Source organism: Manihot esculenta, chromosome 17 (assembly GCF_001659605.2).
Source record: "Manihot esculenta cultivar AM560-2 chromosome 17, M.esculenta_v8, whole genome shotgun sequence".
NCBI lineage: Eukaryota > Viridiplantae > Streptophyta > Magnoliopsida > Malpighiales > Euphorbiaceae > Manihot > Manihot esculenta.
This window is the reverse complement of record NC_035177.2, coordinates 25,580,220-25,605,047: the sequence shown is the minus strand read 5'-3', so window position 1 is coordinate 25,605,047 and position 24,828 is coordinate 25,580,220. Positions and strand designations below refer to the sequence as shown.

The 24,828-nt window shown below is 33.9% G+C and overlaps 5 protein-coding genes across 5 annotated transcripts; 1 reads left to right on the top strand and 4 right to left on the bottom strand.

The window, feature by feature from the left end:
- Positions 1-450: 450 nt before the first annotated feature.
- Positions 451-4,761, bottom strand: LOC110604406 (SAP30-binding protein). The gene is made up of 6 exons (XM_021742562.2): positions 3,965-4,761; positions 2,867-3,068; positions 1,920-2,051; positions 1,719-1,807; positions 1,235-1,353; positions 451-821 (listed from the first exon to the last, which is right to left on the bottom strand). Exons 1-6 carry the CDS (start codon positions 4,352-4,354, stop codon positions 755-757), a joined length of 999 nt encoding a protein of 332 aa, XP_021598254.1. The 5' UTR covers positions 4,355-4,761; the 3' UTR covers positions 451-754.
- An 829-nt stretch (positions 4,762-5,590) lies between these two features.
- Positions 5,591-8,812, bottom strand: LOC110605140 (calmodulin-binding receptor kinase CaMRLK). The gene is made up of 2 exons (XM_021743484.2): positions 7,241-8,812; positions 5,591-6,613 (listed from the first exon to the last, which is right to left on the bottom strand). The coding sequence occupies exons 1-2, from the start codon at positions 8,655-8,657 to the stop codon at positions 5,970-5,972; spliced, it is 2,061 nt and encodes a 686-aa protein (XP_021599176.1). The 5' UTR covers positions 8,658-8,812; the 3' UTR covers positions 5,591-5,969.
- Positions 8,813-11,431: 2,619 nt separating this feature from the next.
- On the bottom strand, positions 11,432-12,904 carry LOC122722184 (anaphase-promoting complex subunit 13). Its single transcript, XM_043952283.1, has 4 exons — positions 12,749-12,904; positions 12,387-12,488; positions 12,081-12,134; positions 11,432-11,734 (listed from the first exon to the last, which is right to left on the bottom strand). Exons 2-4 carry the CDS (start codon positions 12,460-12,462, stop codon positions 11,673-11,675), a joined length of 192 nt encoding a protein of 63 aa, XP_043808218.1. The 5' UTR covers positions 12,463-12,488; positions 12,749-12,904; the 3' UTR covers positions 11,432-11,672.
- Positions 12,905-14,850: 1,946 nt separating this feature from the next.
- Positions 14,851-17,862, top strand: LOC110605141 (CBL-interacting serine/threonine-protein kinase 12). The gene has a single exon (XM_021743486.2). It carries the CDS (start codon positions 15,017-15,019, stop codon positions 16,448-16,450), a length of 1,434 nt encoding a protein of 477 aa, XP_021599178.1. The 5' UTR covers positions 14,851-15,016; the 3' UTR covers positions 16,451-17,862.
- An 828-nt stretch (positions 17,863-18,690) lies between these two features.
- Positions 18,691-20,114, bottom strand: LOC110605142 (CBL-interacting serine/threonine-protein kinase 20). The gene has a single exon (XM_021743488.2). The coding sequence runs from the start codon at positions 20,053-20,055 to the stop codon at positions 18,691-18,693; it is 1,365 nt and encodes a 454-aa protein (XP_021599180.1). The 5' UTR covers positions 20,056-20,114.
- Between the last annotated feature and the right edge of the window lie 4,714 nt (positions 20,115-24,828).

The window sequence follows — 24,828 nt, the reverse complement described above, 5'->3', positions numbered from 1 at the left end:
GAGGAATATTTTAAGGAGACAGCATAGGGCCACTCCTTTTGAATTATTTCACAAAGGTTAACCTTTCGGCTATAGCTTTGGACTGCGCATGTAAAGGTTGATTTTGATCTTTGATGTTAAGTCCAAGGAGTGGCTGCGAGTACGTATTAATGCCCAATCCAACACGGTCACTTTTCTGTGAACACACATATCCATATAGTTGAGTGCGGGTTTCCTGGCAAATTCGGCTTTTTATTAGGAAACAGATAGAGGAAGCTCATCCCAGGAGAGGGGCCAAAAACCCACCACCAATTCAATGCGACCAATCACATCATCTACCAGTCATAAGCAAAGCACCTGCTGGATTACAAATATCAGGCAAAAATACAACTATAAAAGCTTGGGTAGAAATGCCGTATTAAGATTGGCTGGTCATTTCTTTCAAGTTGCATTTACTGTTAAGAATTGATCTCTCGAACATCACGAGTTTCTCCATTATTGTATTAGGCTAGAATCACTGCAAAGATTATATTAAGCTGAAATTTGAGCTAGTCACGTTTGTCAACTCAAACTCTGCATGTGTACACGAAGACATTCAACTCATGCTGTTTGCTATATTACATCGAGCCTCAGGATTGGAATTACAAATTTGATTGTAAGGCAAGGTTGACTATGATTTTCATTCATAAAAATTAGTTATATGTGAAAAAATGTGGAGAAAGGATTCCTCTAATAAGTGTGTCTCTGTTTCTGTCAAGAATTATAATGAACAGGCTCAAGATCTTCCCTCCAACTTCTTTTCACTAGATCTTCTTTCTTCTGCTTCTCGCCGTTTCTGCTGCCTGCAATACAGAGTGTTAATGATTTTAAAAATTAATAATTTCCCAAAACTCACCATATCTACAAGGCAATAAGATACCTAAAATATGTCCCTAAGACATTTGCACATTGAGGACATACCCTATGAGGTTGCCACGCAAGCAATCATCATAATCTTTCCTTATGCAATCCCGTCCATAAACTTCATTGGAATTATAATGTAATAGAAACCACCAACTTATCCACAACACACCAAGGGTTTCCAATGAAAGACTTCCCACATTAGAGGTATTAGGGTCAAACAACTCAAAGGAGAGTGACTCGTACAACAGCCCAATAGACATACATGTCCAAAGCAATGGAATTAAGGGACTTGAACGGGAGGACAAAGGTTCATAGAAAGATCAGAAATAATAATTTGTACAAGAAAACTTACACAAAAGCTGTGTATCCAGCACCAACATTAGCAGCAGATAAAAGTGCTGTATGTGCTGCCACAGTAGTTAAAGAATCCTGTCCACTAGTCGGTAGAAGATTTCTTCCATCACCATCCACCTGAAACAAAAAGGAAACTCCCATTAGTGATTCATCAAATAACAAAAGCATCTCAATGCTTGCTACATTTGCAAAGAGAGGAAAATAAAGGACAAAAGAATGGGGGTTAACAAGAGCAGAAAATTATATTACTTTCTTTGGAAACAAAAGTAAGCGGAAAGGGAAAGTGAGCAGAAAAATAATTAATAGTTCCCATTGGGTCCACAGCAAGTACTGTCTCCAAATTTGTAGAGTAAAGATAAATGTAAAATTAATTTGCTTATGCTTCATTGCTGATTTGTCCTACAGAAATATCAAAGTCAAAACTGTAGTTTTAAAAGGGTTCCCTCTTAGTTTCTATATATTGCATGCAGAAAAAGTAAAACCTTATCCCATTTTGACTTCTTGTTCTGTCTACCATCCCGGGCAGCATCAGCTATAGTTGATGCAGAATGCAAACCACTAGGAGCAGCAGCTGAAACAACAATTATTGACTGAATTTAAGAGCACCATTAGAGAATCAAACATAGATGCATGAAAAACAAGGGAAAAAAAACTGTAAAGGTAAAGTAATCAACCACATTTACCTGGAATAGGCAGGCTAAACTTTGGAGGGGGCACAACCTGTCCAGGCTGAGCTCCTCCAGAAATAAATTCAACCTTGGGACTCCGCCTCAGCTCTTGTTCCTTCCTCTCCTTTTCACGTCTCATATCAGCTTCTGCTTTACAAAAATAAACGTCATTGGCAAGAAATTACATTTGAAAAAAAGTGCAACATGTATACAGCATCATAGATGACATCGAGAAACAACCAGCAAGTGCTGTGTAAAGAGAATATTTTGTTCTATGGACGAAAACCCTGTAACTCCCAACTTTTTTGCTTTAAACTAAAGTACTTGTGTTGGGCACATATCAGAAACCAACAATTGGTAGCATATCCGAGTTTGAGTATGAAACTCAACATAAGGATAAATATATAAAAAAAAAAATTAACTGAACCGAGGTAGGACATAAGTTTGGCCAAGCAAAATGTATCCAAGCAATATCAGTGCCATGCAAAATATCTACATGCATGTGATTAGCATCTGGGAGTGTTTTTTTTTTTTTTTTTTTTTGAGGATTCACAACATAACACATCCTGGAAAACAGACCGGAACTAATTTGACTAGTATATGCGCCACATCAAAGAAATAGTTGCATGATTTCCAATATCAATTATCAACACAGCCCTACTATTGGAACTAGCAAAATTGCCAGATGACAACACCATTTTGGTAGTTAAGTTTTCAGGTCTTTCAAAACTATCCACAATAAGAAAGTAAGATAGCAAAAGCAAAATTCTAGAGTCCCAACTACTTTCATGACTATTTAACTCAAAACATAGCCCATTTCAGTTAACTGCAAAAAAACTTCAACCAAACCACAAAATCAAACTCATTAAAATTCATATTAGACAACACGAGTTGCATAAGGAAAACCCTGTAGATCTTTAAAATAAATGGAAGGAAAAATTGCACAAGGAACTGTTATTAACCTATTTCATCATAGAAGTCGCTTTTGTCATATCCATGAGGGTCAAATACATCTTTACTGAAGCAAGAACCTATCTGATCAATATCTTGATACCTAACTGCATGCAGCAAGAAGTCAGGGTTTCGATAATCCTTTCTATTGCGGACTTCTGCATTGAAGCGTCTGCCAATCTTCCTCAAAGCAAGAAATTTGTCAATTTTCCTCTGCAAGTGACATAACAGGAAAAGGAGACCATACATCAAAGGCTGTAAAATGTGCTAATTATACCATGTTTGGTTGGAGGTGGAGGAGGAGTAATAAAAGCAAGGAGTGGTGAATAATTTATGTACTCTTATTGGAAAGAGGGGATCTAATGGAGGGTAAGCGTATCCTCCCTTACCTCTCAAATGTCAATTTATTAAGGTGTAAAAGAGGGAGAGGTGAGATAATTTCTCAAATCTCAATATACATTACCCTTCCTTACCATTCCATTAATTCACTCCTCAAACATGCGTTTTTTCTAATTGTAACCCCTTATCCTTTCCCCTCCTTACCCTTCCATTGATTATCCTTCCCCCACCCCATCCAAACAGATTGTTAATGACTAAATGACATTATTCATATATAAGCAGAAATCAGACAAATGAACTACATAAAACATCTTAAATAAAAGAAAGCCTAGTTTAATATTGTGGCCTAGCAACATCAGTCGATCTCATTGGTTTGGCAAACAGCTAAATCAGATAAGCAGATTTCACAATTCAAGAAACACTGCATTGCTCAATCAAGGCAGTTTCTGTTAGACTATAAAGCATGTGACGCCAAAATCTATTAGAAAGTAGTTTTTCTGTTGAAAGTTGTCAAGCTAAATAACTGTAATTTTATCCAGCTCAGTTTGTATATAAATACTAAGCTCGTGTACTTCATTTGCAATCAATGAGAATTCAGTTTCTCTTCTCATGAATTTCATCAGTTTCTGAGAATAGTCATTGCAACAAATATACGAAATACACCCATAACTACTTTAGAAACAAAATTACACTAAGGGGATGCATCAAAACACCAAAGGCGGCATGTTCCTGAGTGAGACAAATAGATGATATATTAAAAAGCAACTTACTTGCAGCTCCTCTGGGCACCTGTCTTTTGGTGGCGAGGAAAGAAATTGAGCTAATGCATCAACATCTTCCGCAGGAACATTAGCTGCACCTTCATTTTCTGCATCTTCGGACTGAATAGCAGTGTTATTCATTTCATCATGGTGTAATGTTTCTACATGTTCTGATGATTCATTAGGCAATTCTTGAGTTATCATTGCATCGTTAACTGAATCAGGTACCATCTCGTTTGATTCTCTATAATCGTTCTGACCTGCCAGCAGCTCTTCTTCTTCTACTTCTTGTTGTTCTTCATGTTGCTGGTCATCGAGATCTTCCATATCTTCATCATCTTCATCATTGTACATGGAGAGTAAAGCGATTCCTTCTGAATGTTTCTTTCTCGACGCCATGAAATATGAAATTTAGGGTTAGGGCTTCTGATTTCAAGGGCCCAAAATCAAAAAATTTTGGTGAATTCTGCAAATTTTTGGGATTACAAGTCGATATGTCGATCGCTACTATAAAACACCATCAAATTTGGGGGCAGATTTTTGAACGGAACAACGAACAAGCTGCCGTCCTGCGGAAGGCGGAGGAGGAGTTTAGGCGGGGCTTCATTAGTTTTCCCATTTCGAGGTTCCAGTTGGGTTGAGAATTTGGATTTGGGTCGTGAACATGGCTTCAATTTTAGCCCAAACTCATGTAGCAATTTGAGTTCATAATGCAAATGCTTCGGCCAGCCCAGCCATAAGTTATTATTCAATCAGAGCAGAACTAAAACAAAGCAAACACTTTACTAAGGTTACTTTTTTCTTAGTAATGATTGAGACATCAAATTCAATCCTGCAGAGTCAGTTTTTTTCGTTAAATTTTTGTAGTGGTTTGTGTATTCTTCAAATTTTCAAATTAACAACAGAATTATAGTCAATATTAAGAAAATGAAAGAAAAGACTTTTGATCTTCCATTAAAAAATTTTGCATGTGTAAGAGCTAAGCCTTTGCCACATCAATCATTAATCAAACTAATAACCCTTTTGAGTTTAACCAAATCTATAATCGGTTTGATTCATTGCTAAGAAACTTATATGCAAAAATATAAAATTATGAGTTTGAACTAATTAATTCAAATATCAACCTATGGAAAAGTGCGAGAAAGTTCGATAGGGCACAGTTAACTGTAATTGTACTTTTGTGTATGCATCGCCATCAAAATCTTCTTTAACTGTTATCAAGGTAGAGATCGGAAGAATTACCATTGAAGTTTCTTTTGCTTTAGTTTCTTGAAGCTTTGATTGTATGTCTCTTAGCGTGGGGTTCCATTCAACTTTTTGAATTGTCCTTAACTTTAGAGGATGTGCAGTGTGATGAGATGAGTCTGTACAAAAGTATTGGAAGGTCATTCGTGTTATCTCTCTTTGAAAATGATTTCGTTAGGAAAAGTATCCTAAATACTAATAATTCATATAAAAGTGGATAATGACATTGTCCTATTATAAAGACTCAGTCACATGCTCTTCTCTCTCCCTGTTCTTTTTCTTTCATAAAATAAAACATTAAAAAAATCAAAGGAATAAAGCAAATCAAAAAGAAAAAAAATGATAAAGCTTAGAGATGAGATGATAACTAGTTGGTCATGGCAAGAGAAGAGACAAGAAAAAAAAATAAGTGGGATTCTCTGCTTATGTGTTCTGCCAAATCATCTTACCATACCCCCACATCCTTTTGTCTCCCTTTTTCTCTTTTTCTTTTGTTTTTTTTTAAGCTTTTGCTTTTGGAATTTGGACCCCTTTTTTTCTTTTTTTAATTTCTTTCTATACATAACCATTAGCTAGATTGAACATTCTTTTTCTTTAATAGAAAATTTCTTCAGAGAGACAACAAGATATGGTCTCCTTGCAAAATTAAATTAATTTCCGTTCACTCTCAAATGCTTGAACTCGCTCCAATTCCAACCAAAACCTACAGGCGTTGTCGTCCTTCCATTGTCCAGATTTTGAAAACTTGACTCGGTTGACTCACTGAAACTCAATTCAACTCGAGATGTATGTCCTTTAGCAAACCCAGAACCTGCTGCATGGTTGGCCTCTTTCCTGGAAACTCCGCAGTACAAAGGTACCCAACTCGGAGGCACTCAACCATCTCGCTCACTGAGTCATGGTCCCCTCCTAATCTTAAGTCGAGAGCATCTGCGCCTCTCCCTTCTCTCACTAATCTTCTTACCCATCCAACAGTCTCTTGGTTCCCTTGCTTACCTGTCATTAACTCGATCAAGACCACCCCGAAACAGTAGACGTCAAATTCAACTCCGCAGTCTTCGTTGTCTGATCCGATATTTTTCTTTTTCGGATAGATATTTCGGAGGCCGAAATCAGCTACTCTTGGCTCCAGGGTATCAGAGAGGAGAATGTTGGACGCGACCAGGTGGCCGTGGAAAGAGCCAGCATGGTGAAGGTAGGCAAGCCCACGAGCCACCCCGACGGCAATTCGGTGGCGCGTGAGCCAATTAGTTTTTTCTTCAGGGGAAGCTACGTGGGACCCAGATATATTCTGATGCTCCCAGGTGTCGGTGCTCCAGTCCTCCACATTGGGTTCAAGTGTTGGAAGCTCGTGGAGCCAACGGTGAAGATCTCCGTTGGCCATGAATTCGTACAGAACCAGCTTCTCTTTACCTAGATTAATCAACAATTAAAATTTAAAAGAGAAGGAAAAAAAAAAAAAAAAGATGAAACATGACAGCACTTGACTTCACTGTGCATTAAATTTCCATGTATGTTACTTTGTTTGGACACTAAATTTCATGTGAAAAAACTAACGGGACCTATTCTTTGTTGCTCTTACTTTTCTGTGTAATCTAATCAAATGGGACCATTTCAGGTTTGTATCTTATTTTGTGTATTATCAAAATCAAACCAATTCATTAATCAGCTTTTAACAATGACCATCTTAAATTTAAATTTTCAGTGAAAACACAAAATTAAAGTTTGAATCCAAATTTCTAGTTTTTAAAGGGCAAATGAGAGTAGAGACAGAGAGTAAAACAAATTCCAAAATCTATGGACGGATTCAAGGAAGTGAAGTGGTAAGAGACAGCAAAATCTACAAATTTGTAATAATGACTAGTGTTAGATTTACGTGACAAGTCTAGACTTAATGTCCAAAGAAATCTACTCAGTACGACACTACCTTCAATTTAATTGCAACCCGTGAGGACATTTAATGCTTTACGTCAAAAAACTGCCAGATCACAAAGGCTTGAAAGCTTTAGCCCAAAAAAAAAAAAAAAAAAAAGAGCTTACCTGCAATACAGTACCCACACAGAGGCAACAGATTTGGGTGTTTCAGCCTCGAGAGACCTTCAAATATAGCCACCGCTTCCTCATGGCCAATGTCTCTTGCGTTCTCTAAGACTTTGATTGTCACGTGGACGTCTCCTGGTAGGACAGCTCGGTAAAGGGGTCCACACCTGCCTTCTGAAAGTAGTGATTCTTTACCGAAGTGTGAGGTGGCTGCTATTAGGTCCTTGAAAGTCAGGTTCATTAACGGCTTGGAGGACATTATCACTGAGGCTGATGTGGGTTCTTTGATGTCTGCAACCCATGATGAACCGGACTCCGTTTCGAAACTGAACGGCCCTGATTTCTCCACCTTGAAAGGGAATTGGATTACTGGTGTTGAGATTGCCCATTTGTTTCTAGCGGCAAGCTTTCTTCTCCTGTGCATGCACAAGGCAGAAATACCAATAGATACAAGAAGAAACGTTGATATGGATGAGACGCAAACGATTAATGTTTTAGTCTTTGATTTGGATTTGATTTTCTTGGCGGTGTTTTTGTGGACTGCTGGGTGTTTTGGGTTGCTCTTGATGTGAGGTGGGACTGCTTTTGACTGAGGCTTGATGGGATTGCTCGGGGATTTGGAGGCAGTGAAATTTAAACTGCCTCCGTGAAGAAAAGCAGAGTTTCCAAATTTGCTGGCCTTGTCAGAGTGAACCGTTCCAGTGAAGTTATTCAGGGAAACATTCAAGAACATGAGGCCATCTAAAGAAGGAAAATCCGAAGGGAAAGTACCATTCATGGTGTTGTTTGATACATCTAAAGACTTCAATGAATGAAGACCTGAAATGGCTCTTATGTTGCCTGAAATGTTGCAGCTTGAAATATTAAGCGACTCTAACTTTGTCAACGTACTGAACCCAGAAGGCAAAGAACCAAGATTATTGCGTGAAAGATCAAGAACTCGTAAATTTGGAAAACCAGAGAGTTTACCCAAATTGGTGAACCTGTTGGTTGAGAGATTCAGCACTTTGATTGAGGAAAAGGAAGCATTTCCTGAGTTGGGTTCAAATCCGATAGTCCCTCCAATCTTATTTTCAGCCAGATTGACTTCTTCCAAGCTCTGTATAGACCAGAACCAACCAGGAACATGACCTTGAAGTGAATTGCTGGAGAGATCAACGACGTGCAACTCCGACATGTTCTTGAGATACTTCCATGAAATGATGCCGCTCAAGTTTCTTGAAGAAAGCCTTATTTCTTTTATAGGAAGAGAACAGTTAGAGTCTGCAGGCTGGAACCATGAAAGATTGAACCCAGAAACAGACCTGAAAGCCTTAGAGAGCATCTCTTGGTCCGTAATATTGCAGGTAGTAGATTCCGATTCCACAAGCACAATAAGCAGAGAAAAGACAAGCAAGAATCTGCTAGACATTTCCATATTTTGTGTTAGTATCAGCTGCCTTCACATCTATTTCCCATAGTAGAAAGAAAGAAAGAACAGGGAGGGAGAGAGAGAGAGAGAGAGAGACAGGGAAGACGATACACAAATGAAAGAGTAGGAAAGAGGCTAAATCTCGGTTGGTTTTATTGGCCTGTCAAAAGAGAAAAATGTTCCGCCTTTTCTCTAGTGAAAGCAGAAAACAACGGCGTTAAGTATAACAGAACAAGAAGGTAAAAAGCGTGTTGAATTATAAAATACACAAAACCAAACCAAAGAAAGAAGAAAGCAACCCGGTACTTTAGTTTTAATTTGGATATAAATAAAAAATTTATTTATAATATAAAATAATAATAAAATTTATATAAAATACCATATATTTATATTATATAATTTTTTTAAAAAAATAAAAAAATAATTACACTGTAGTCCTAATACACCACCTATTCAGCTCGTGGTAAAGTTTTATGAAAACAAGATGCGGTAATTAACACGTTTGAATAGTTTTTTACTGTTAAAAAAGTTACAGTATTAGTGTATTACCATTGATTAATTTGATTAGTCAATGTTGATTCTTGACTCGAAAGCCAACGGGGTCTTAAATATTACCGGTTGGTAATGCGATGATTACTGAGATATGTCCTTTCTTGTTTTTACATTGACCTATTGCACAAGTCATTTATTTACACAAAAATGGTAATTGCAGTTTTGAACTTCCTGCCCAATTTGGTGGCTGCTCTTCTTAATAGCACATTTCTGCTGCTCTAGCCTTAGAAGGAAAAAAAAAATTAAAAAATAAAGAGGGGTTCAGGAGTGTGTGGGTCAATTAGGCCCCATTTATTTCATGGTTCTAGGCTTCTAACTGTGGCAACCAACCCCATGGTTGACTATTTTCACTGCACATCCATAAATACACATTGCCTTCTTCATCAATTTGAACGTCCATGATATTTGGTTGGTGATGGAGAAATCTCTATCTTTCTTGGCCGTTGATTCTTTGTGGAACCCACAATATGGGGTCTGGTTGTTGATGCAAGAAACTACAGAGAAGGGAAAAGGGATAGTTGGAAATAAAAAGTCTGACGCATATTCTCCATTATCGGCCTCTTTCACATTTTGCTGATAAATTTTATAATTGTACATACGATAATTTTTTTTTTTTTTTTTTTTTTTGGGATTTAATTATGGGGTTAATATGCGCTGCCTTTTGAAGTGTTTCTTAGCATTTTCGTTTGTGTCTTATAATGTTAAGCAGATTCTTTCTTTTTCTTTTTCTTTATTTACTACTTCGTTTTGTGGGTGCGGTTAATTAAAGATTCTTGTATTAAGCACTAGCTGTTTCCTGCATGTCTTGTCGTTTTTACTATTGTTCGTATGCGTTTGGATTTTGATCACTTGACATAATCTGTATCGTATGCAATAAATCGTATAATAATCCTTCTAAAGTAAATGGGATTCATATTGAAGGAAGTTGGGGAAATTAAAAGCAAGATTCAACTGTTCTCTGACATTGAACTTTTGGAAAAGAAATTGAATTACAAATGGTTAATAAGTTAGCAGATTAATATTCGTCTTAAAGAACAAATAATAATATAGAGATAAAAAGAAAAGCTAACTGCAGTACTTTCAAAAGCTGCGGCTCTTTTCCACCTAGCCAAAATAAATCACCTAATTTGCTTAATGGGTTCACACCAATGACATTTATTTTTGCCTTCCAACCCCATAACAATAACAATAACAATAGCAATAATAATAATAATCTTATGGAACTTTTGATAAAAAGACATGCCACGTGAACTATATAGCGCAAGCCATAATGCTTGGAAAAATCAATTAGAATTTGACAATTCCATTATTAATGTTCGTGCAACAAGCCAATCTTGACCAAAACAGGCTTCAGGTTCTTGTATCCTTTGTCAAGAAAGCCTTTTAGTGGGCTGATTTAAACTTCATGCCTTTATCTGTTATGTGCTTCCTGGCGAGGATATTTGTTTTTCTCTAGTCAAATCCAAAACGTTGGCATTTTTCAGCTGAATCATCTACTGAAAATAAGCAAATTTCAGTGGATTAGGAAGCAGCTAGCTATATAACTTGCTCCACAGTTGAGCGAGTGGATGCTTCTCACCTGCTCTGCAACATGACTTTTGGTTCATTTGTTTGTTGTTTTTCCACTATTTGTTAATAAAATGTTTTGGAGATGGAAGGCATATCACCTAATCCACATAATTCCAAACCAACATTCCAAAAAGAATCACAACTAAGCTTTCAGATTATAAATAATTCTCAACTCTACCTGTCACCTAAAAGTTTATTCGCCACTATTATTTATTTATTCTTCCAGTCAATATTTAAATAGAGAAACACATTATTGAAATTTCTTGTTTCTTCCTATTTCTCCACTTCACTAGAGACAAATATGCAGCTGTACAACTACAACCACACTGCTATGATGATTAATCTAGTAGAAAACACTTATTGGCTATGTAAAATTGCAACTCTAATACTGAAAGATGTTAAAGGTTAGATGATAAAAGAAAAATGTTTGTGGAAAAATTAAAGAAGCAAAGGAAAGGTATGGATGCAAGCAACGTCCCACAATCTCTGTGATTGTTACTGGTGGGTGTATACTTCACCTCACATTAAATCAGATTTGAATGATAAGTCCTACCAAACATAGGGTTGGCTAAATTCAACACAGATTGCAACTGAGGCTACTTCAAACGAAGAGCAACATAGGGCATGGATGCAGGGTTTGATATGCTTACAACTTTAGCAACATTCAAACGAAGAGCAATTTATATTTAAACACACAAATAGATACACCTCTATCACACATTCAAAATCCAACTGCAAGTTCAACAGAGCTTAAGAAAGGACTAGGACGATGTGAAACTGAGGCTACTTCAAATCAATTACATATTAGATTCATGAAACTGATACACATCCCATAACAAAGTTTCCAATAGATTTCCGCTGCTTCCACTGCACACCAACTTCCCTCAGGGCCAGAATGGTTCACTGATTGCCTAATGCAAGGTCATGCCAAGTATCTCCATTAACCTGTTGAGTCTCCTGATCTGAAAAAATAGATAGAACTTAAATAGTGAATGATTGAATTAACAGGAATGCAGCAAGAAAAAATTGACTGATGAAATTTCAGTTGTGCTCAAATTAATCATTCCATAGAAGTGTAAGAAAAACTGTGAGAACCCACCATTTAAACGATCCTTAAAAGCTTCATTTAGTTCAAATGCATAGATGAAATTGTGTACAACAGCCCTCCAACCAATTACATCATAAGTGGAAATAAAATATAAAGAACAAGTGAACAAGCACGCGGGATATAAAGATGGAAATACACATAAAGACAGCGAAAGATAGTTCAGAAGCAAAATTAAGTGTGCAAACCAAAAAAGGACATACTTGAATCTTCACCGTCATCAGTACGAACAACCAGCACTGGTGGAAGTGGGAGATCTGCATCAAAAGAAGGATAATTTGAATTTTGAAGCAAGAGTTTGCAAACAAACAATAGCAATACAATATAAGAAGAATAATACATGGGCAATCATGTTTAGAATTTAAACTAAGCGAACCCTCTTGTGCATTTACCGCAAATTGCAAACTAACAATTGTATCCGATATTCCATATGTATAAGCATACAGAATCATAGTCAATTCATGCATATGGGAATGCACAACATTAGAAGGGGGAAGCACAAATGATACCATCATCAGGCAATGTGTCTCTCATCCATTCCTCGTCCACGACATCTATAAGAACACCCAGGCTTAATTCTGCCATATTTGCTCAGCACTTCAATTAATTACCTTTCAAAAATACACATACACCCAGAAGGTTAAGTAACAAAAAATCAATAAAAACGAAAAATGAACAGTAAAGGACGAGAAAAACTCCGGAAATTAATGAAGCAAGTGTAGTTGGGGAATTCTATCGAATAGCTTGACGGCGCATGTTGGGTAAAACAAAATGCATGACCCGGACAGCAGGAAACATACACTTCATTTTCAAAGGAAAAAAAAAATTGTATGATAGCTGGAGAAGAATAGAAGAAAGAAGGAAAATATACCTGGATAGTTGGATGAACTGATCAGTTGGTGATCAGCGGGGACAAGGTCAGCTGCCTGCAAATCAAAGACTGGAGAGCGTAGAACCGGTATTAATCAATGGGCTCTTCGTCGGTTTTGTTCCAAACCTTTAAAACTTTGCTGGTCCCATCCAACTGTTGGGCCCTTGTCATGAGTTTGGTGGAGTCTGGGCCTTCTTCTCGATACATAAGACCTTAGCATCCTTAAACAACTCCCATTTTCAAAGAGAAGGAGCTATTCTAACTGATGCCAATATTTCTCAATTTGCGCTTACCCTATTTTGTTCAGTGACTAAAAATATATCTAATTTCAATTTTTTTTAAAAAAAATCCCTAAAAAAGAAGATTAGTAATTATATAGACAGCAAGAAAAAGATAAAAAAATTTTCCACTTTAGGCATTTTTTGAAGGGAACGATTGTTGTCATCCGCAAAAGGGAAGGCCATCAATTAGCATTAAAAACCTTGAAATAAGCCGTGAGCAAAGATTGCTTGAAAAAAGAACAAAGTGAGCTTAATTAAACAAGGTCATTAATTAATTTACACCCTTCTCTTAAAGGATATTAAAACCCATTAGTTTACCCATGTTTAGTTGGGCTTTCCCATGAAAGTTGGAATGTTCTTTTCTCTTAACATGAAAATTGCAATCCCTAGACATTAGGTTGGTGCATTTGTTATGACTTTGCCATAAGCCTTTTAGGGTAGGGTGCATTTATTATAATATCTTTTATTTTATTCTTTATTCTACTCTCAGTTAAATAAAAATAATAATTTTATTTTACCTTTTTATTTTTTCCCTGTCTCATATGATAACCAAACATTATATTATTTACCTACCACAAGACACGTGAAAATCTTTTTCTTTTATAAGGTCAGTTGGAAATTATTTATTTATTTTTCTATATAGAATAATTTTAAAATATACCGACGACCGACCATCAAGTAGATAAGTTGGCGGTTGCCACCCTGACGACAATTGAGCAAATACCGTGAAGCGTTGCATCGCATCACAAGCAACCCACCCTTTCAATTTTAATACAAACGCTTGCTTTCACGCATAAAATCCCCTGTGTGCGCGCCACACTCTTTGAAGTTGAAACCTCGATTGCCTGCCTTCTTCAAAACTTTTTCTTTTTTAAAAAGACACAGATCAACGGTTCTAAATGGCAAATGGGTTTGCCGACGTGTTGTTGACGTGGACACGTAAGCATTATTTAAAAAAAAAAAAGTCAAATGCAAGGCTTTAATGTATGGTTTGAAATCGGAAGCGGAATGATTGTTACATGATCTGGCACCTCTTCTCTGCAAATATAACCGTTGAAATTCGTCATTGTTTTTAAATTCGCCTCTTTTTTCTTTTTTTTTTTCATTTTACTATCTGCATATAATAATTTTTAAAAAAATATTTAGAAGTTTTAAAATAAAAAAATATTATTAAAAATTAATTTAATAGATTGAAAATATATTTTTTGAAGTGTAGAAAAAGATTGCTTTTAAAAAAGCATATGCTCACCCAAACAATTTTAAGCAATGAACACAATTTCAAGGCTTAACAAACACAAGATTTTTATGCATTATAAACATACACGAGTTTGAAGATTTTTATGCAAACATTTTTAATATTTTTAAAAATATCTTAAATTGCACTCATAAATTTAATTTTACAATAAATACATCTAAATAAATCTAAAAGATTTCAAATTCTATTTTCATAATTCCCGATTCATATTTCAATAAAAAAAAGCTTAAATTAAGAATTTAGCATATTAAATTTAATTTTCAAAATCTCCAATATTCTATACCTATTTATAACCAATTAAGTTTATATATCACCGTTTCCTTTACCATATTTGGCAATATCATGAAATTAATTATACAATAATGTCATGAAATTAATTAAATTGAGAAAAAATTTAATTGATGGTTATTTTTCTGAATATATTAATTCGAAGGATATTGTAAAAATTAAATTTAGTATGTTTTAATCAAGAAAATAAGAAAATACAGTTTTTTTTATTTTAATTATAAAATTAATTACAATTTTATTTGTTTATTTATAAAAGCATCTAATCTAAGCATTTCCAGCACCCAAACCAAATTCAATCATCTTATAGTAGTGAATTTTCCAACAGTTTACATCGCCACATGAAACTCTTCTTAATCGTCAATACGTCTCATCATTAGCTCTGTTTTTTCTCCACAGAAACAAAAATCAAATCAAACCCAATTCCCTTCTCCCTTCATTCCATCAATGGCAGCCAGAATCCAAGCCAATGCCAATAGTAACCAGGCTCTTCTTCTGGGTCGATACGAGATCGGAAAACTTCTTGGCCATGGAACCTTCGCTAAGGTCTATCTCGCCCGTAATGTCAAAACCAATGAAAGCGTAGCCATCAAAGTTATTGACAAAGAAAAGATTCTTAAGGGTGGCCTTATTGCTCACATCAAGCGTGAAATTTCCATTCTCCGCCGTGTTCGCCATCCTAATATAGTTCAGCTTTTTGAGGTAATGGCTACTAAGGCCAAGATCTATTTCGTCATGGAATACGTCCGCGGAGGTGAATTGTTTAATAAGGTTGCTAAAGGAAGGTTAAAAGAGGAGGTGGCTAGGAAATATTTCCAGCAATTGATTTCTGCAGTGTCATTTTGTCATGCCAGGGGCGTGTTTCATCGAGATCTAAAGCCGGAAAATCTTCTGCTTGATGAGAATGGTGACTTGAAAGTCTCCGATTTTGGCCTTAGCGCGGTCTCCGATCAGATTAGACAAGATGGTTTGTTTCATACTTTCTGCGGGACGCCTGCATATGTTGCACCGGAGGTTCTGGCGAGAAAAGGGTATGATGCTGCGAAAGTGGACATCTGGTCATGTGGGGTGATTTTGTTTGTGCTAATGGCTGGTTACTTGCCATTCAATGACCAGAACATCATGGCCATGTACAAGAAGATCTATAAGGGTGAGTTTCGGTGTCCTAGATGGTTCTCGCCGGAGCTCGTTAGACTTCTCTGGAGGCTTCTTGACACAAACCCTGAAACTCGAGGCACAATGCCCCAGATAATGGAGAATAAGTGGTTCAAAAAGGGGTTCAAACATATCAAATTCTTTATTGAGGACGATAAAGTTTTTAGTTTTGAAACTGAGGGACAACTGGATGATGCCGATTCATCCTCTGATCAATCACTGTCTGAATCAGAACCTGAAATGGAAACTCGAAGAAGAATTACATCATTACCTAGACCTGCAAGTTTGAATGCTTTTGACATTATATCCTTCTCGCCTGGGTTTAATTTATCTGGGTTGTTTGAAGAAGGTGGTGAGGAGGGAGCAAGAATTGTTTCTGGTGCTCCTGTATCCAAGATTATATCAAAGCTGGAGGAAATTGCTAAACTTGTAAGCTTTACAGTGAGGAAAAAGGATTACAGAGTGAGCTTGGAAGGGTCCAGGGAAGGTGCCAAAGGCCCATTAACAATTGCAGCTGAGATATTCGAGTTAACGCCAAAACTAGTGGTGGTGGAGGTTAAGAAGAAAGGAGGGGATCAAGGAGAGTACGAGGAGTTCTGTAGCAAGGAATTGAAACCTGGGTTGCAGATGTTGACGCAGGAAGAACCTGAAATTGTTGCCACTGCTTCTTCACAGTCCCTTCCTGAACATTCACACCTTTTTTCTGCAACTTCAGATACTGAATAGAGAGGGAAAAGAAAAGGGTATGCTTTTTTTTTCCTCTCCTCTTTGCTAATTTGCTATGCTAAATCATTGTATTATTTTGATTTTTCTGTCATTCTTGATCAACTGCTAATATATTACATATCTTCATCAATGTATCGAGAAAGAGTAGATTAGATGTATAGTTGCAATATGATCTTCACTAACTTCAATAACGAGTTGGATTCTTCTAATGATAAAAGTGGAATCATTTGAATTTTCTTTTCTTTCTAAGCAATGTTGCAGCTTTTTTCTTACAAGAGTTTGAAACAATGCGACATTCTTTTAATTGGCAGAATTATAATTTGATACTGAAGAAAAGTGTCTATAAGAAATTATTCAGTGCACTAGCTGGAGTTTTTGAATTTTATACAAGTGAAGACTCTTGATTGAAACTATAGTTTCCCAATCAGCAAAAAGAGATTTTGTTTTGTAATTCTAGTTTTATAAAGAACATCATGTTTAGTTGCAACCTTTCTGAACCAGTTGTTGGCTTTGTCCTTGTGCATTTACCTTCCAATGATTTGGGGACTTGGATACGTATCCATGGAATTTGTCTTTGAAATTCCGGTTAAAGCCACCTAAAATGGCCCAATGATGATATGTAAGGGCCAGGTTGGTATGCGAAATGGGGATCACTAACGTGAAACCATGATGTGTTGCTTCGCCTTAGGTTAAGGTTGGCCAGCGAAGGTTACAGCTTGGCACTTGGATGACTAAATATAAATGTGCAGTTATTTCTACAAATTATACCATCCATCCAGTATGCTGCATATATACATTTTCACTCATAAAAAATTATGTGATGGAGAATATAAATCATTACCTACTTTAAAATAAAAATAACTAAATACCCTTATGATCACCTGTCCCTCTCATCAGTCATCAAACACTGAAATTATGTGAAGAAATAATTATAATAATAATAATTGATGTTATGAAATAAAATAGGATTTTTGAGTGTGTAAAGTTTTTTTTTTTTAATTTTTTAGTGATGTATAATCGTTATTCTGCTATACTGTCATATATCTCAATCATGCAGAGTCGTATGTACGGATGTATCTGTCTGTCCATTTTCGTCAACGGCTATTTAATTTCTTTTCTTAGCGTGTGGTGGTGGAGCTGCGGCGTAGTTGGACCTGCTCTTCTATTCCCGTCACACCAGACGAGTTAGACTCTTTTTTGGTAGGTACGGGCCCTCGGACAACCTGACCTAATTTAGGTGCGGATTAGATCTCGTCCTCGACTTGAATATTAGAGACTAACTATCATCAAAAACCAACAATCATTAATTAATGTCAGAGACCAACATCATCAAAAACCAATGATGATCAATAATTATGAAAAAAAGTCTATATATTTTCATTCATATTAAAGGCACAATTTGTTTTAGTCATACATGTAATAGATTTCAAAATCTTAAATTATTTTTTTTTTGAAATGGAGACCGGAGAATGGGAGAGTAGAATTGAGAACTCTAAATTTACTCAGATGCACTTTATTATTGGGCTAAACTTGTGAGTACAGAATTTTAAATTATTAAACATCTGATTCAAATGATTTTTAAATTTAATTTTTTGTGAAATAAAAAATAGTTTCTAAAATAAAATTTCATTTAATTTTAAATTACTTGTGTGCATGGAAGAATTTCCCCAAAAATAAACCAACGTCTCCACTTCGATTGGAAAACACCATCTGGATCTTGAACTGAAACCGAAGAAGACATGTAGAAGCACCAGTCTTCCAGCAAGCACTGGGACTCGCACAAATAGCATGGTGGCTGAATCCTGCTTCAAGATCAATCAAGCAATGATAATCGCAAAAAATCGAAACTCAAAAATAATTGCTTGGCTTCATCAACTGAAGCAAATAGTTATTACACGGTTATCAATAAGCATCTTATCCAGAAATTTTAGGACATAACCCATTTATATACAGTAATTTTCTCGTAGCCTTTGATTGTATCATTCTCAATAATCAAAATCTTGCATTTAATAATTTCACCATCTTATCAATTTGCAACTGTAATTCGATCCATATGCAAGCAAATTAAATTAGGAATTTTGTTTTAAATAAAATTATTTTATTTTTCACTTGTTCTCTTCCAGATTTTCAAAAGAACAAATTACAAACATAGATGCAATTTGAGATAGAGATAGTTGTAGAAAATCAATCTCCAATCCAAAGAAAAAACCCCAATTAAATTAGGGGTGGCTAACAATTAGCTATGATTGCTGCTGATCATTCCCTTGCCATGCCCAAACTATATCTTTAAGGGAAGGTCTCAATTCCTGGTTACAGAAATTCTTGTACTCAATTGTATCTCCCGATGCTTTCGTCAACTCAACCACAAAAAAAGATGGCGTAACTTCAAATATTTCAGCATCTATTTCAAGTTGGCCTTTTCTTCCTTCCTTGCACCCCAGCAACTTCACTGTTCCGTCTTTCTTGTTAAAATTGAAGCTCTCCATCGTTGCTATCTCCTGGAATTTTGACACGATCGTTGATGCTGGTTTTTTGCTGGTGAATCTTGCCTCTAGCCTTTGATATCTATCTTCCTCAAATAACCCTGATAAATCAAAGCCTTTTGATCGAGAGATTATATCAAATGCATTGTAATTTGTTGGTCTCACAGGGCTTCTTGTGTCTGCTGCTATAACTTCTTTCTGGGAACTGTTTTTGTTTTCTGATGGTAATGATGAGTTGAATGCTTCATGGACATCCTTAAGCAACGTGCATCTGGCTTGACCTTGCGGTGATGGTGGGGCTTCAATCTGTTTGTAACCCTTTTTAAACCAAGAATTGCTCGTTATGTCATCAATGGCGATTCTTGAGTTAGGATTGGGGTGAAGAATGCTAGAAATAAGCTTCCGAGCCCCTGAGTTAATCCAGGTAGGGCACTTGAATTCCCCTTTGATGATCTTCCTGTAAAGTTCCATGATATTTTGGTGATTAAATGGAAGATAACCAGCCAATAGAACGAACAGAACCACCCCACAAGACCATATGTCAGATTTAGCCCCATCATACCCGTTCTTGGTAATGACTTCAGGAGCAACATAAGCAGGAGTTCCACAAGTTGTGTGGAGAAGCCCGTCTTGCTTTCTTGAATCCCACAAAGCACTCAGCCCAAAATCTGAAACCTTGAGGTTACCATTTTCATCAAGAAGCAGATTTTCAGGCTTGATATCTCGATGATAGACACCTCGGCTATGGCAAAAATCAACTGCTCCAATCAGTTGTTGGAAATATTTTCTAGCAACGTCTTCGTTGAGCTTCCCTTTGGCAACCTTGTTGAAAAGCTCACCACCTCTAACATATTCCATGGCAAAATATATCTTGTTCTTGCTTGCCATGACCTCATAGAGCTGAACAATATTGGGATGTCTAACAAGCCTCATAACTGAAATTTCCCTCTTGATTTGATCAATCAAACCACCCTTTAAAATCTTCTCTTTGTTGATAATTTTGATGGCAACACTTTGGCCAGATTGAAGATTTCGTGCATGGTACACTTTGGCGAAAGTCCCTTGTCCAAGCAATCGCCCTAGCTCATACCTATTCATCAATATAGCACCTTTCTTCTCCATTTCTTCCTTCCTTTTTCAGACAAAGAAATTAGAAAAGGTTCAATAATGTCCAAGGATCAGACACAGAAATTATTTGCTGCATTCTGCTGAATTTATTTCCCTCGCTTTGCCTGAAAGGACTAGAGGAAATGGGAGAAAGAGAAAGGACTATATCATTAATGAAAAGGAAGTAAACCTTTGCCTAAACATGGAGGTAATATTGGAATTAATTGTGAAGAAAAGAAAGGAGTAAAGGGACTTAATAAACTAGCTCCATTCTCAATTCTATACCAAGCAAATTCCTTTAAGGATTACAGCTAACAGGAATTGAAATCTGATCTTTAAATATAAAAATAGCAATTCTGATTCAAGTGTCTATCATTAAGGATTTGATTTGGACGACATATTGTGCATATGACTCGGTGTCCATTCTCATGTCGGAAACTCATTAATAATTGCTAACATATATGCCATCCAATTTATAAGGATAATATCAATGTAATTAAGATATTATTAATTACAAATGATTCTTACTTAAACTCCGTCTATCATTAATCACATAAACGAGTTATGAGAATTACATAATAATTAGTTATTAATGGAGATTTACAATTTACTCTCTGAGAATTGCGATTATTAACACGTCATTTTTTACATTCTTAAAAATCTATTAAAACATCGTTATTTTTTCTTTCCGTTAACAAAATAATTCTTCCATCTATTTCTACCGTTAAAAATATAGCAAAATATCAAATTACCCCTCCTTCTCTTTTTTTTTATTCCTCTCCTTCATCGTCATCTTCTTCTTAAAGGAGAAAGAGGAGAAAGAGGAGAAAGAGGAGAAAGAGGAAGGACTATTTCATTAACGGAAAGAAACGATAAGAACGTTTTAATAGATATAAAAAAAGATAATTACGTTTTAATAGATATAAGAAAAGATAAAAACGTTTTAATAGATTTCTGAAAATGTAAATATTGACTTGTTAATAATAGTAATATCCAAAAATTAAATAAGAGATTTTATTTGAGAGTAAAATTGAATTTTAAAAATTTTCTCTTTCATTCTTTATCTATTTTTAACGGAAAAGAGAACGAAAAACTATTTCATTGATGGAAAAAAAAAGAATATTTTAATAAGTTGAGAAAAAAGATAAGAACGTTCTAATAAATTTCTAAAAACTAAAGAGATTGATTTGTTAATAATGGCAATAGTTAAAAACTAAATAGAAAATCTTTCATAATTAAATTTCAACGTTAATTACTATTTTTCATAAAGGATAACAATGCAAGAATGATTAGTTACATAGCTCAGACAATGGTAAGGTGTGGATAAGGGAAACAACATTAATTAAGCATGTAATTATGTATAGGCAGACTTGCTTATTTAGAGAGCAAATTATTGACTAATTAACACGTAGCTTCAACATGTATCCATCAATTATTTATTCATACACCTATAGCTTAATCAGCAATTAATCATTTATTAATAATTAATTAATCATCATTAAAAATGTATTGTATTGTTTGGTATGCTCCTCAATCTTCAACCTGAAAATGATCGGGTTGTGATCTGCTTAAAAATAAAAACTCATGCACGTAGTTGAAACGGACAAAACAATAATAATAAGAAGAAATTTGCAATGGACCACAAGTTTCATCGATGGATTGAGTTCCATCCTCTGGCAGCAAGTGAAGACACCGCCTACACTGGCCACAGAAATCCTTGATATGGAGAGAAGCAATTAACTCTTTGTTACAAGTGGGTGGTGGAGGAGAAAAAAGACCCCCCACAGAATGGAATGGTTCTGGGCAATCACCACATAAAGGAGGAATTATTCCGTCGTTTCAAAATACCAAGCGATAAAAATGACGTCATAATTTTAATAAATAAAATTAAAATATATCAAGCAAATAAAAATAATTATTAGCTCACTAAATCATTTTTATTCCAACATCAATTGCAATAGCGCCTGTCAAGTTAAATTTACCAAATTTAAATTGTTCAAAATTAATTTTATAATTTAATTAAAATTACAATCGATTAAAAAAGTTAAATTTTAGTATATAAAATTACAAGTATAATAAAATGCAATGTATTGAATTTTTTATTAAATTGTCATTTTTCTTATTCTTTTTTTTTTCTTTTTATATAATTTTTTTTGTCTTTACTCATTATGTTTTTATTCTCTTACTTTCTTCACTTTTTCTCGTTGTTTCTGATATTTTCTTTTATCATTTCTTCTCATATTTTTTTAATCCTATTTATACTTTTTAGATGTTGTCGTTTTGAATTTTCTCTTTTGTTTTGATATAGTATAAGCTGCACAAATAATTAATTGAATTTAAAAAAAAAAAGGAAGAAAATTAATGGAAAAATGATAACATATAAAACTTATATAATTAGTTTTAATTAAAAAATAAACCCATTTCAAAATAATAAAAATATTTTTTTATTTTTTTATTAAAAATATTTGATAAAATAAAATTAACTCTTCTTTTAGCTGATTTAAAATTGTGCTGTGCGATCCGTAATTTCCCATAAAAAAGAAAAAAAAACACAGAAGTTTTTGTCGCCATTGATGAGGAGGCCACATTCACGATCATTCTTGAAAGAAAGGAAGAAGTTAAATTTCCTAAAAGAAGAAGTCAAAGTCAACCCACTATGTTCAATAAAATATAAAGAACAAGTTAAAAGAAAAAATTTTGCATGGCCGCAATGTTGCAGGGCTTGGCACGTGTCACAAGCATTTGGAAATGGAAAGACACGTATGATGTAACAGCTCAACCATTTTATTTACTCTTCTCAGATCCCAGAAATTTCTAATGTGTATGGATGTTGGTGTTCTTCACGCCTTGTCTGACTAACCGCAACACCATATGCAAATTGTTCTTTGATATTATTACATTTAAAAATAAATAAATAATTCTTTAATTTTACTTTAAAACTTTCCATAATAATTTTTTAAAAAATAAATTAAATTATCTAAAATATAATAAACTATATACTTTTTAATTATAGAAATAAAATAAGTGTATAAAATTATAGAAATAACTATTATGTTGAGTAGATAATAATAAAAAGAATAATTAACATTCTTCTTTTAAGTGATAAAATAATTATTGAAAAGAAAAATATTTAACAACAACATATAAAATAATAGACTGAATTAATTTTTTAATAAATTAATATGAGTGAAAAACATAAAAAAAAATTATAAAATTATTATATGATTATATTTTAAAGGATGAAAATAATAAAAAATATATATATAATTAATATGAAGTTTAGTTTTTTTTTTCTTGTAACAAACTGCAAGAGAACATTTATTATTTAAAATTAATAAATTCAAAAATTAAAAATTTATTAAATATCTAAATGTATAAAACTTATAGTAGTTGAGAAAATAAATTGGTCATATCTCATAATTTATTAAAAAATATAAAAAAAATTAACTACTAATTATTCTACTAAATTTTACTAACTATGGTAATTTTACCTTAAATTTTCATAAAATGATGAATTCACTTTGTTAAAAATAACTAATACGTGTTTTTTTTAAATAAATTAATGATACCATAATTAATATATGTTTAATTAATTATTATATTAAATATATTGATTTTAGTTAATTGTTAGCAAATTAATATCCAAATACAAAACAAAAACAATATATAAGTATGTATTTTTTTTTATGTACTTTGAAGAACATGTATATTATGTACATCATATATATATATATATATAATTTGATATTTTTCACTATTTTCTTTTTATTTATTATATAATGACATATAACCGCCACTTTCTATGGTATCATTTATTCCTGTTACACAGTACAAATGTATTTTCTTGTGGTGCGAATATTAATAAGATTGTGGGATAGTTGGACTGCTTTGCTCCCGTCACGTCACCCGAGTTAGACTCTCCTTTGTTGGATCCAAATCTTAGGTTAGGAAGACATGCTTTAGTCACGGACTCGATGACGCACTCCGCTATAGATTGGCCTGCTCAATGAATTTTATTAGAATTTAAACTTTTTTTTTAATTCAATTACAATCTGAATGTTAGAAATTGAGCAATTATCATAATTTATTACTTCAATACATTTATAATAAATAAAAATAATTACTTATTTTAACATAGCATAATAAATTATAAGTATAATATCATGTGTATTGTAAATTAATGTGTGTAATTAAAAACTTTAGGTTACAAAGTTTAGATATGTCTGCCAATAATTTTTATTAATTAATCATTTTTAACAGTATATAAAGCATATGGTTAAATGCTAGATTTGTTAGTATTTTATTTATTAAAATATTAAGTGACATTAAAAAAATTATCAGCAATGAAAATTTTCAATGGATTAAAATTTTTTACTGAAGTTTTGTTATTTATTTTTTACATGAATATTCAGTACCATCAGAAATATTAACTAACAACAATTCTGACGTAATATCTCGTTGAAAGATTAACGACTAACTGATTCATCATTTGTTTTATCGAAAATAATAAAACACGATTTGTTTTATCGAAAAAAATAAAACACTTTTAATTATAATTTCGTTGAAAATCACTTTTACTTATCATCGTTTGTTTTATCGAAAAAGATAAAACAATTTTAATTACAATTTAGTTGAAAATCTGTAGTTAAACAGTTAAATATGAAATTGATAGTTTTAAAAAATTTATTTTGTATTAATAATTATGAAAATTTTATATAATTATATTATTTTTAATTATTTTATATATACTGTTATTTTAAATTAAATAATATATTTATTATACAATAT

What these genes read in the sequence shown, in the direction of transcription:
- LOC110604406 (XM_021742562.2), bottom strand. Translation starts at nt 4,354, where the DNA reads ATGGCGTCGAGAAAGAAACATTCAGAAGGAATCGCTTTACTCTCCATG. An exon ending in GGTGCCCAGAGGAGCTGCAA is followed by an intron (nt 3,069 to 3,964) that starts GTAAGTTGCTTT and finishes TGTCACTTGCAG; the next exon opens with AGGAAAATTGACAAATTTCT. An exon ending in GCTGGATACACAGCTTTTGT is followed by an intron (nt 822 to 1,234) that starts GTAAGTTTTCTT and finishes TCTGTATTGCAG; the next exon opens with GCAGCAGAAACGGCGAGAAG.
- LOC110605142 (XM_021743488.2), bottom strand. Translation starts at nt 20,055, where the DNA reads ATGGAGAAGAAAGGTGCTATATTGATGAATAGGTATGAGCTAGGGCGA.
- LOC122722184 (XM_043952283.1), bottom strand. Translation starts at nt 12,462, where the DNA reads ATGGCAGAATTAAGCCTGGGTGTTCTTATAGATGTCGTGGACGAGGAA. An exon ending in AGACACATTGCCTGATGATG is followed by an intron (nt 12,135 to 12,386) that starts GTATCATTTGTG and finishes CTTTTGATGCAG; the next exon opens with ATCTCCCACTTCCACCAGTG. An exon ending in TGATGACGGTGAAGATTCAA is followed by an intron (nt 11,735 to 12,080) that starts GTATGTCCTTTT and finishes CTATTTTTTCAG; the next exon opens with ATCAGGAGACTCAACAGGTT.
- LOC110605141 (XM_021743486.2), top strand. Translation starts at nt 15,017, where the DNA reads ATGGCAGCCAGAATCCAAGCCAATGCCAATAGTAACCAGGCTCTTCTT.
- LOC110605140 (XM_021743484.2), bottom strand. Translation starts at nt 8,657, where the DNA reads ATGGAAATGTCTAGCAGATTCTTGCTTGTCTTTTCTCTGCTTATTGTG. An exon ending in GTGTGGGTACTGTATTGCAG is followed by an intron (nt 6,614 to 7,240) that starts GTAAGCTCTTTT and finishes TGATTAATCTAG; the next exon opens with GTAAAGAGAAGCTGGTTCTG.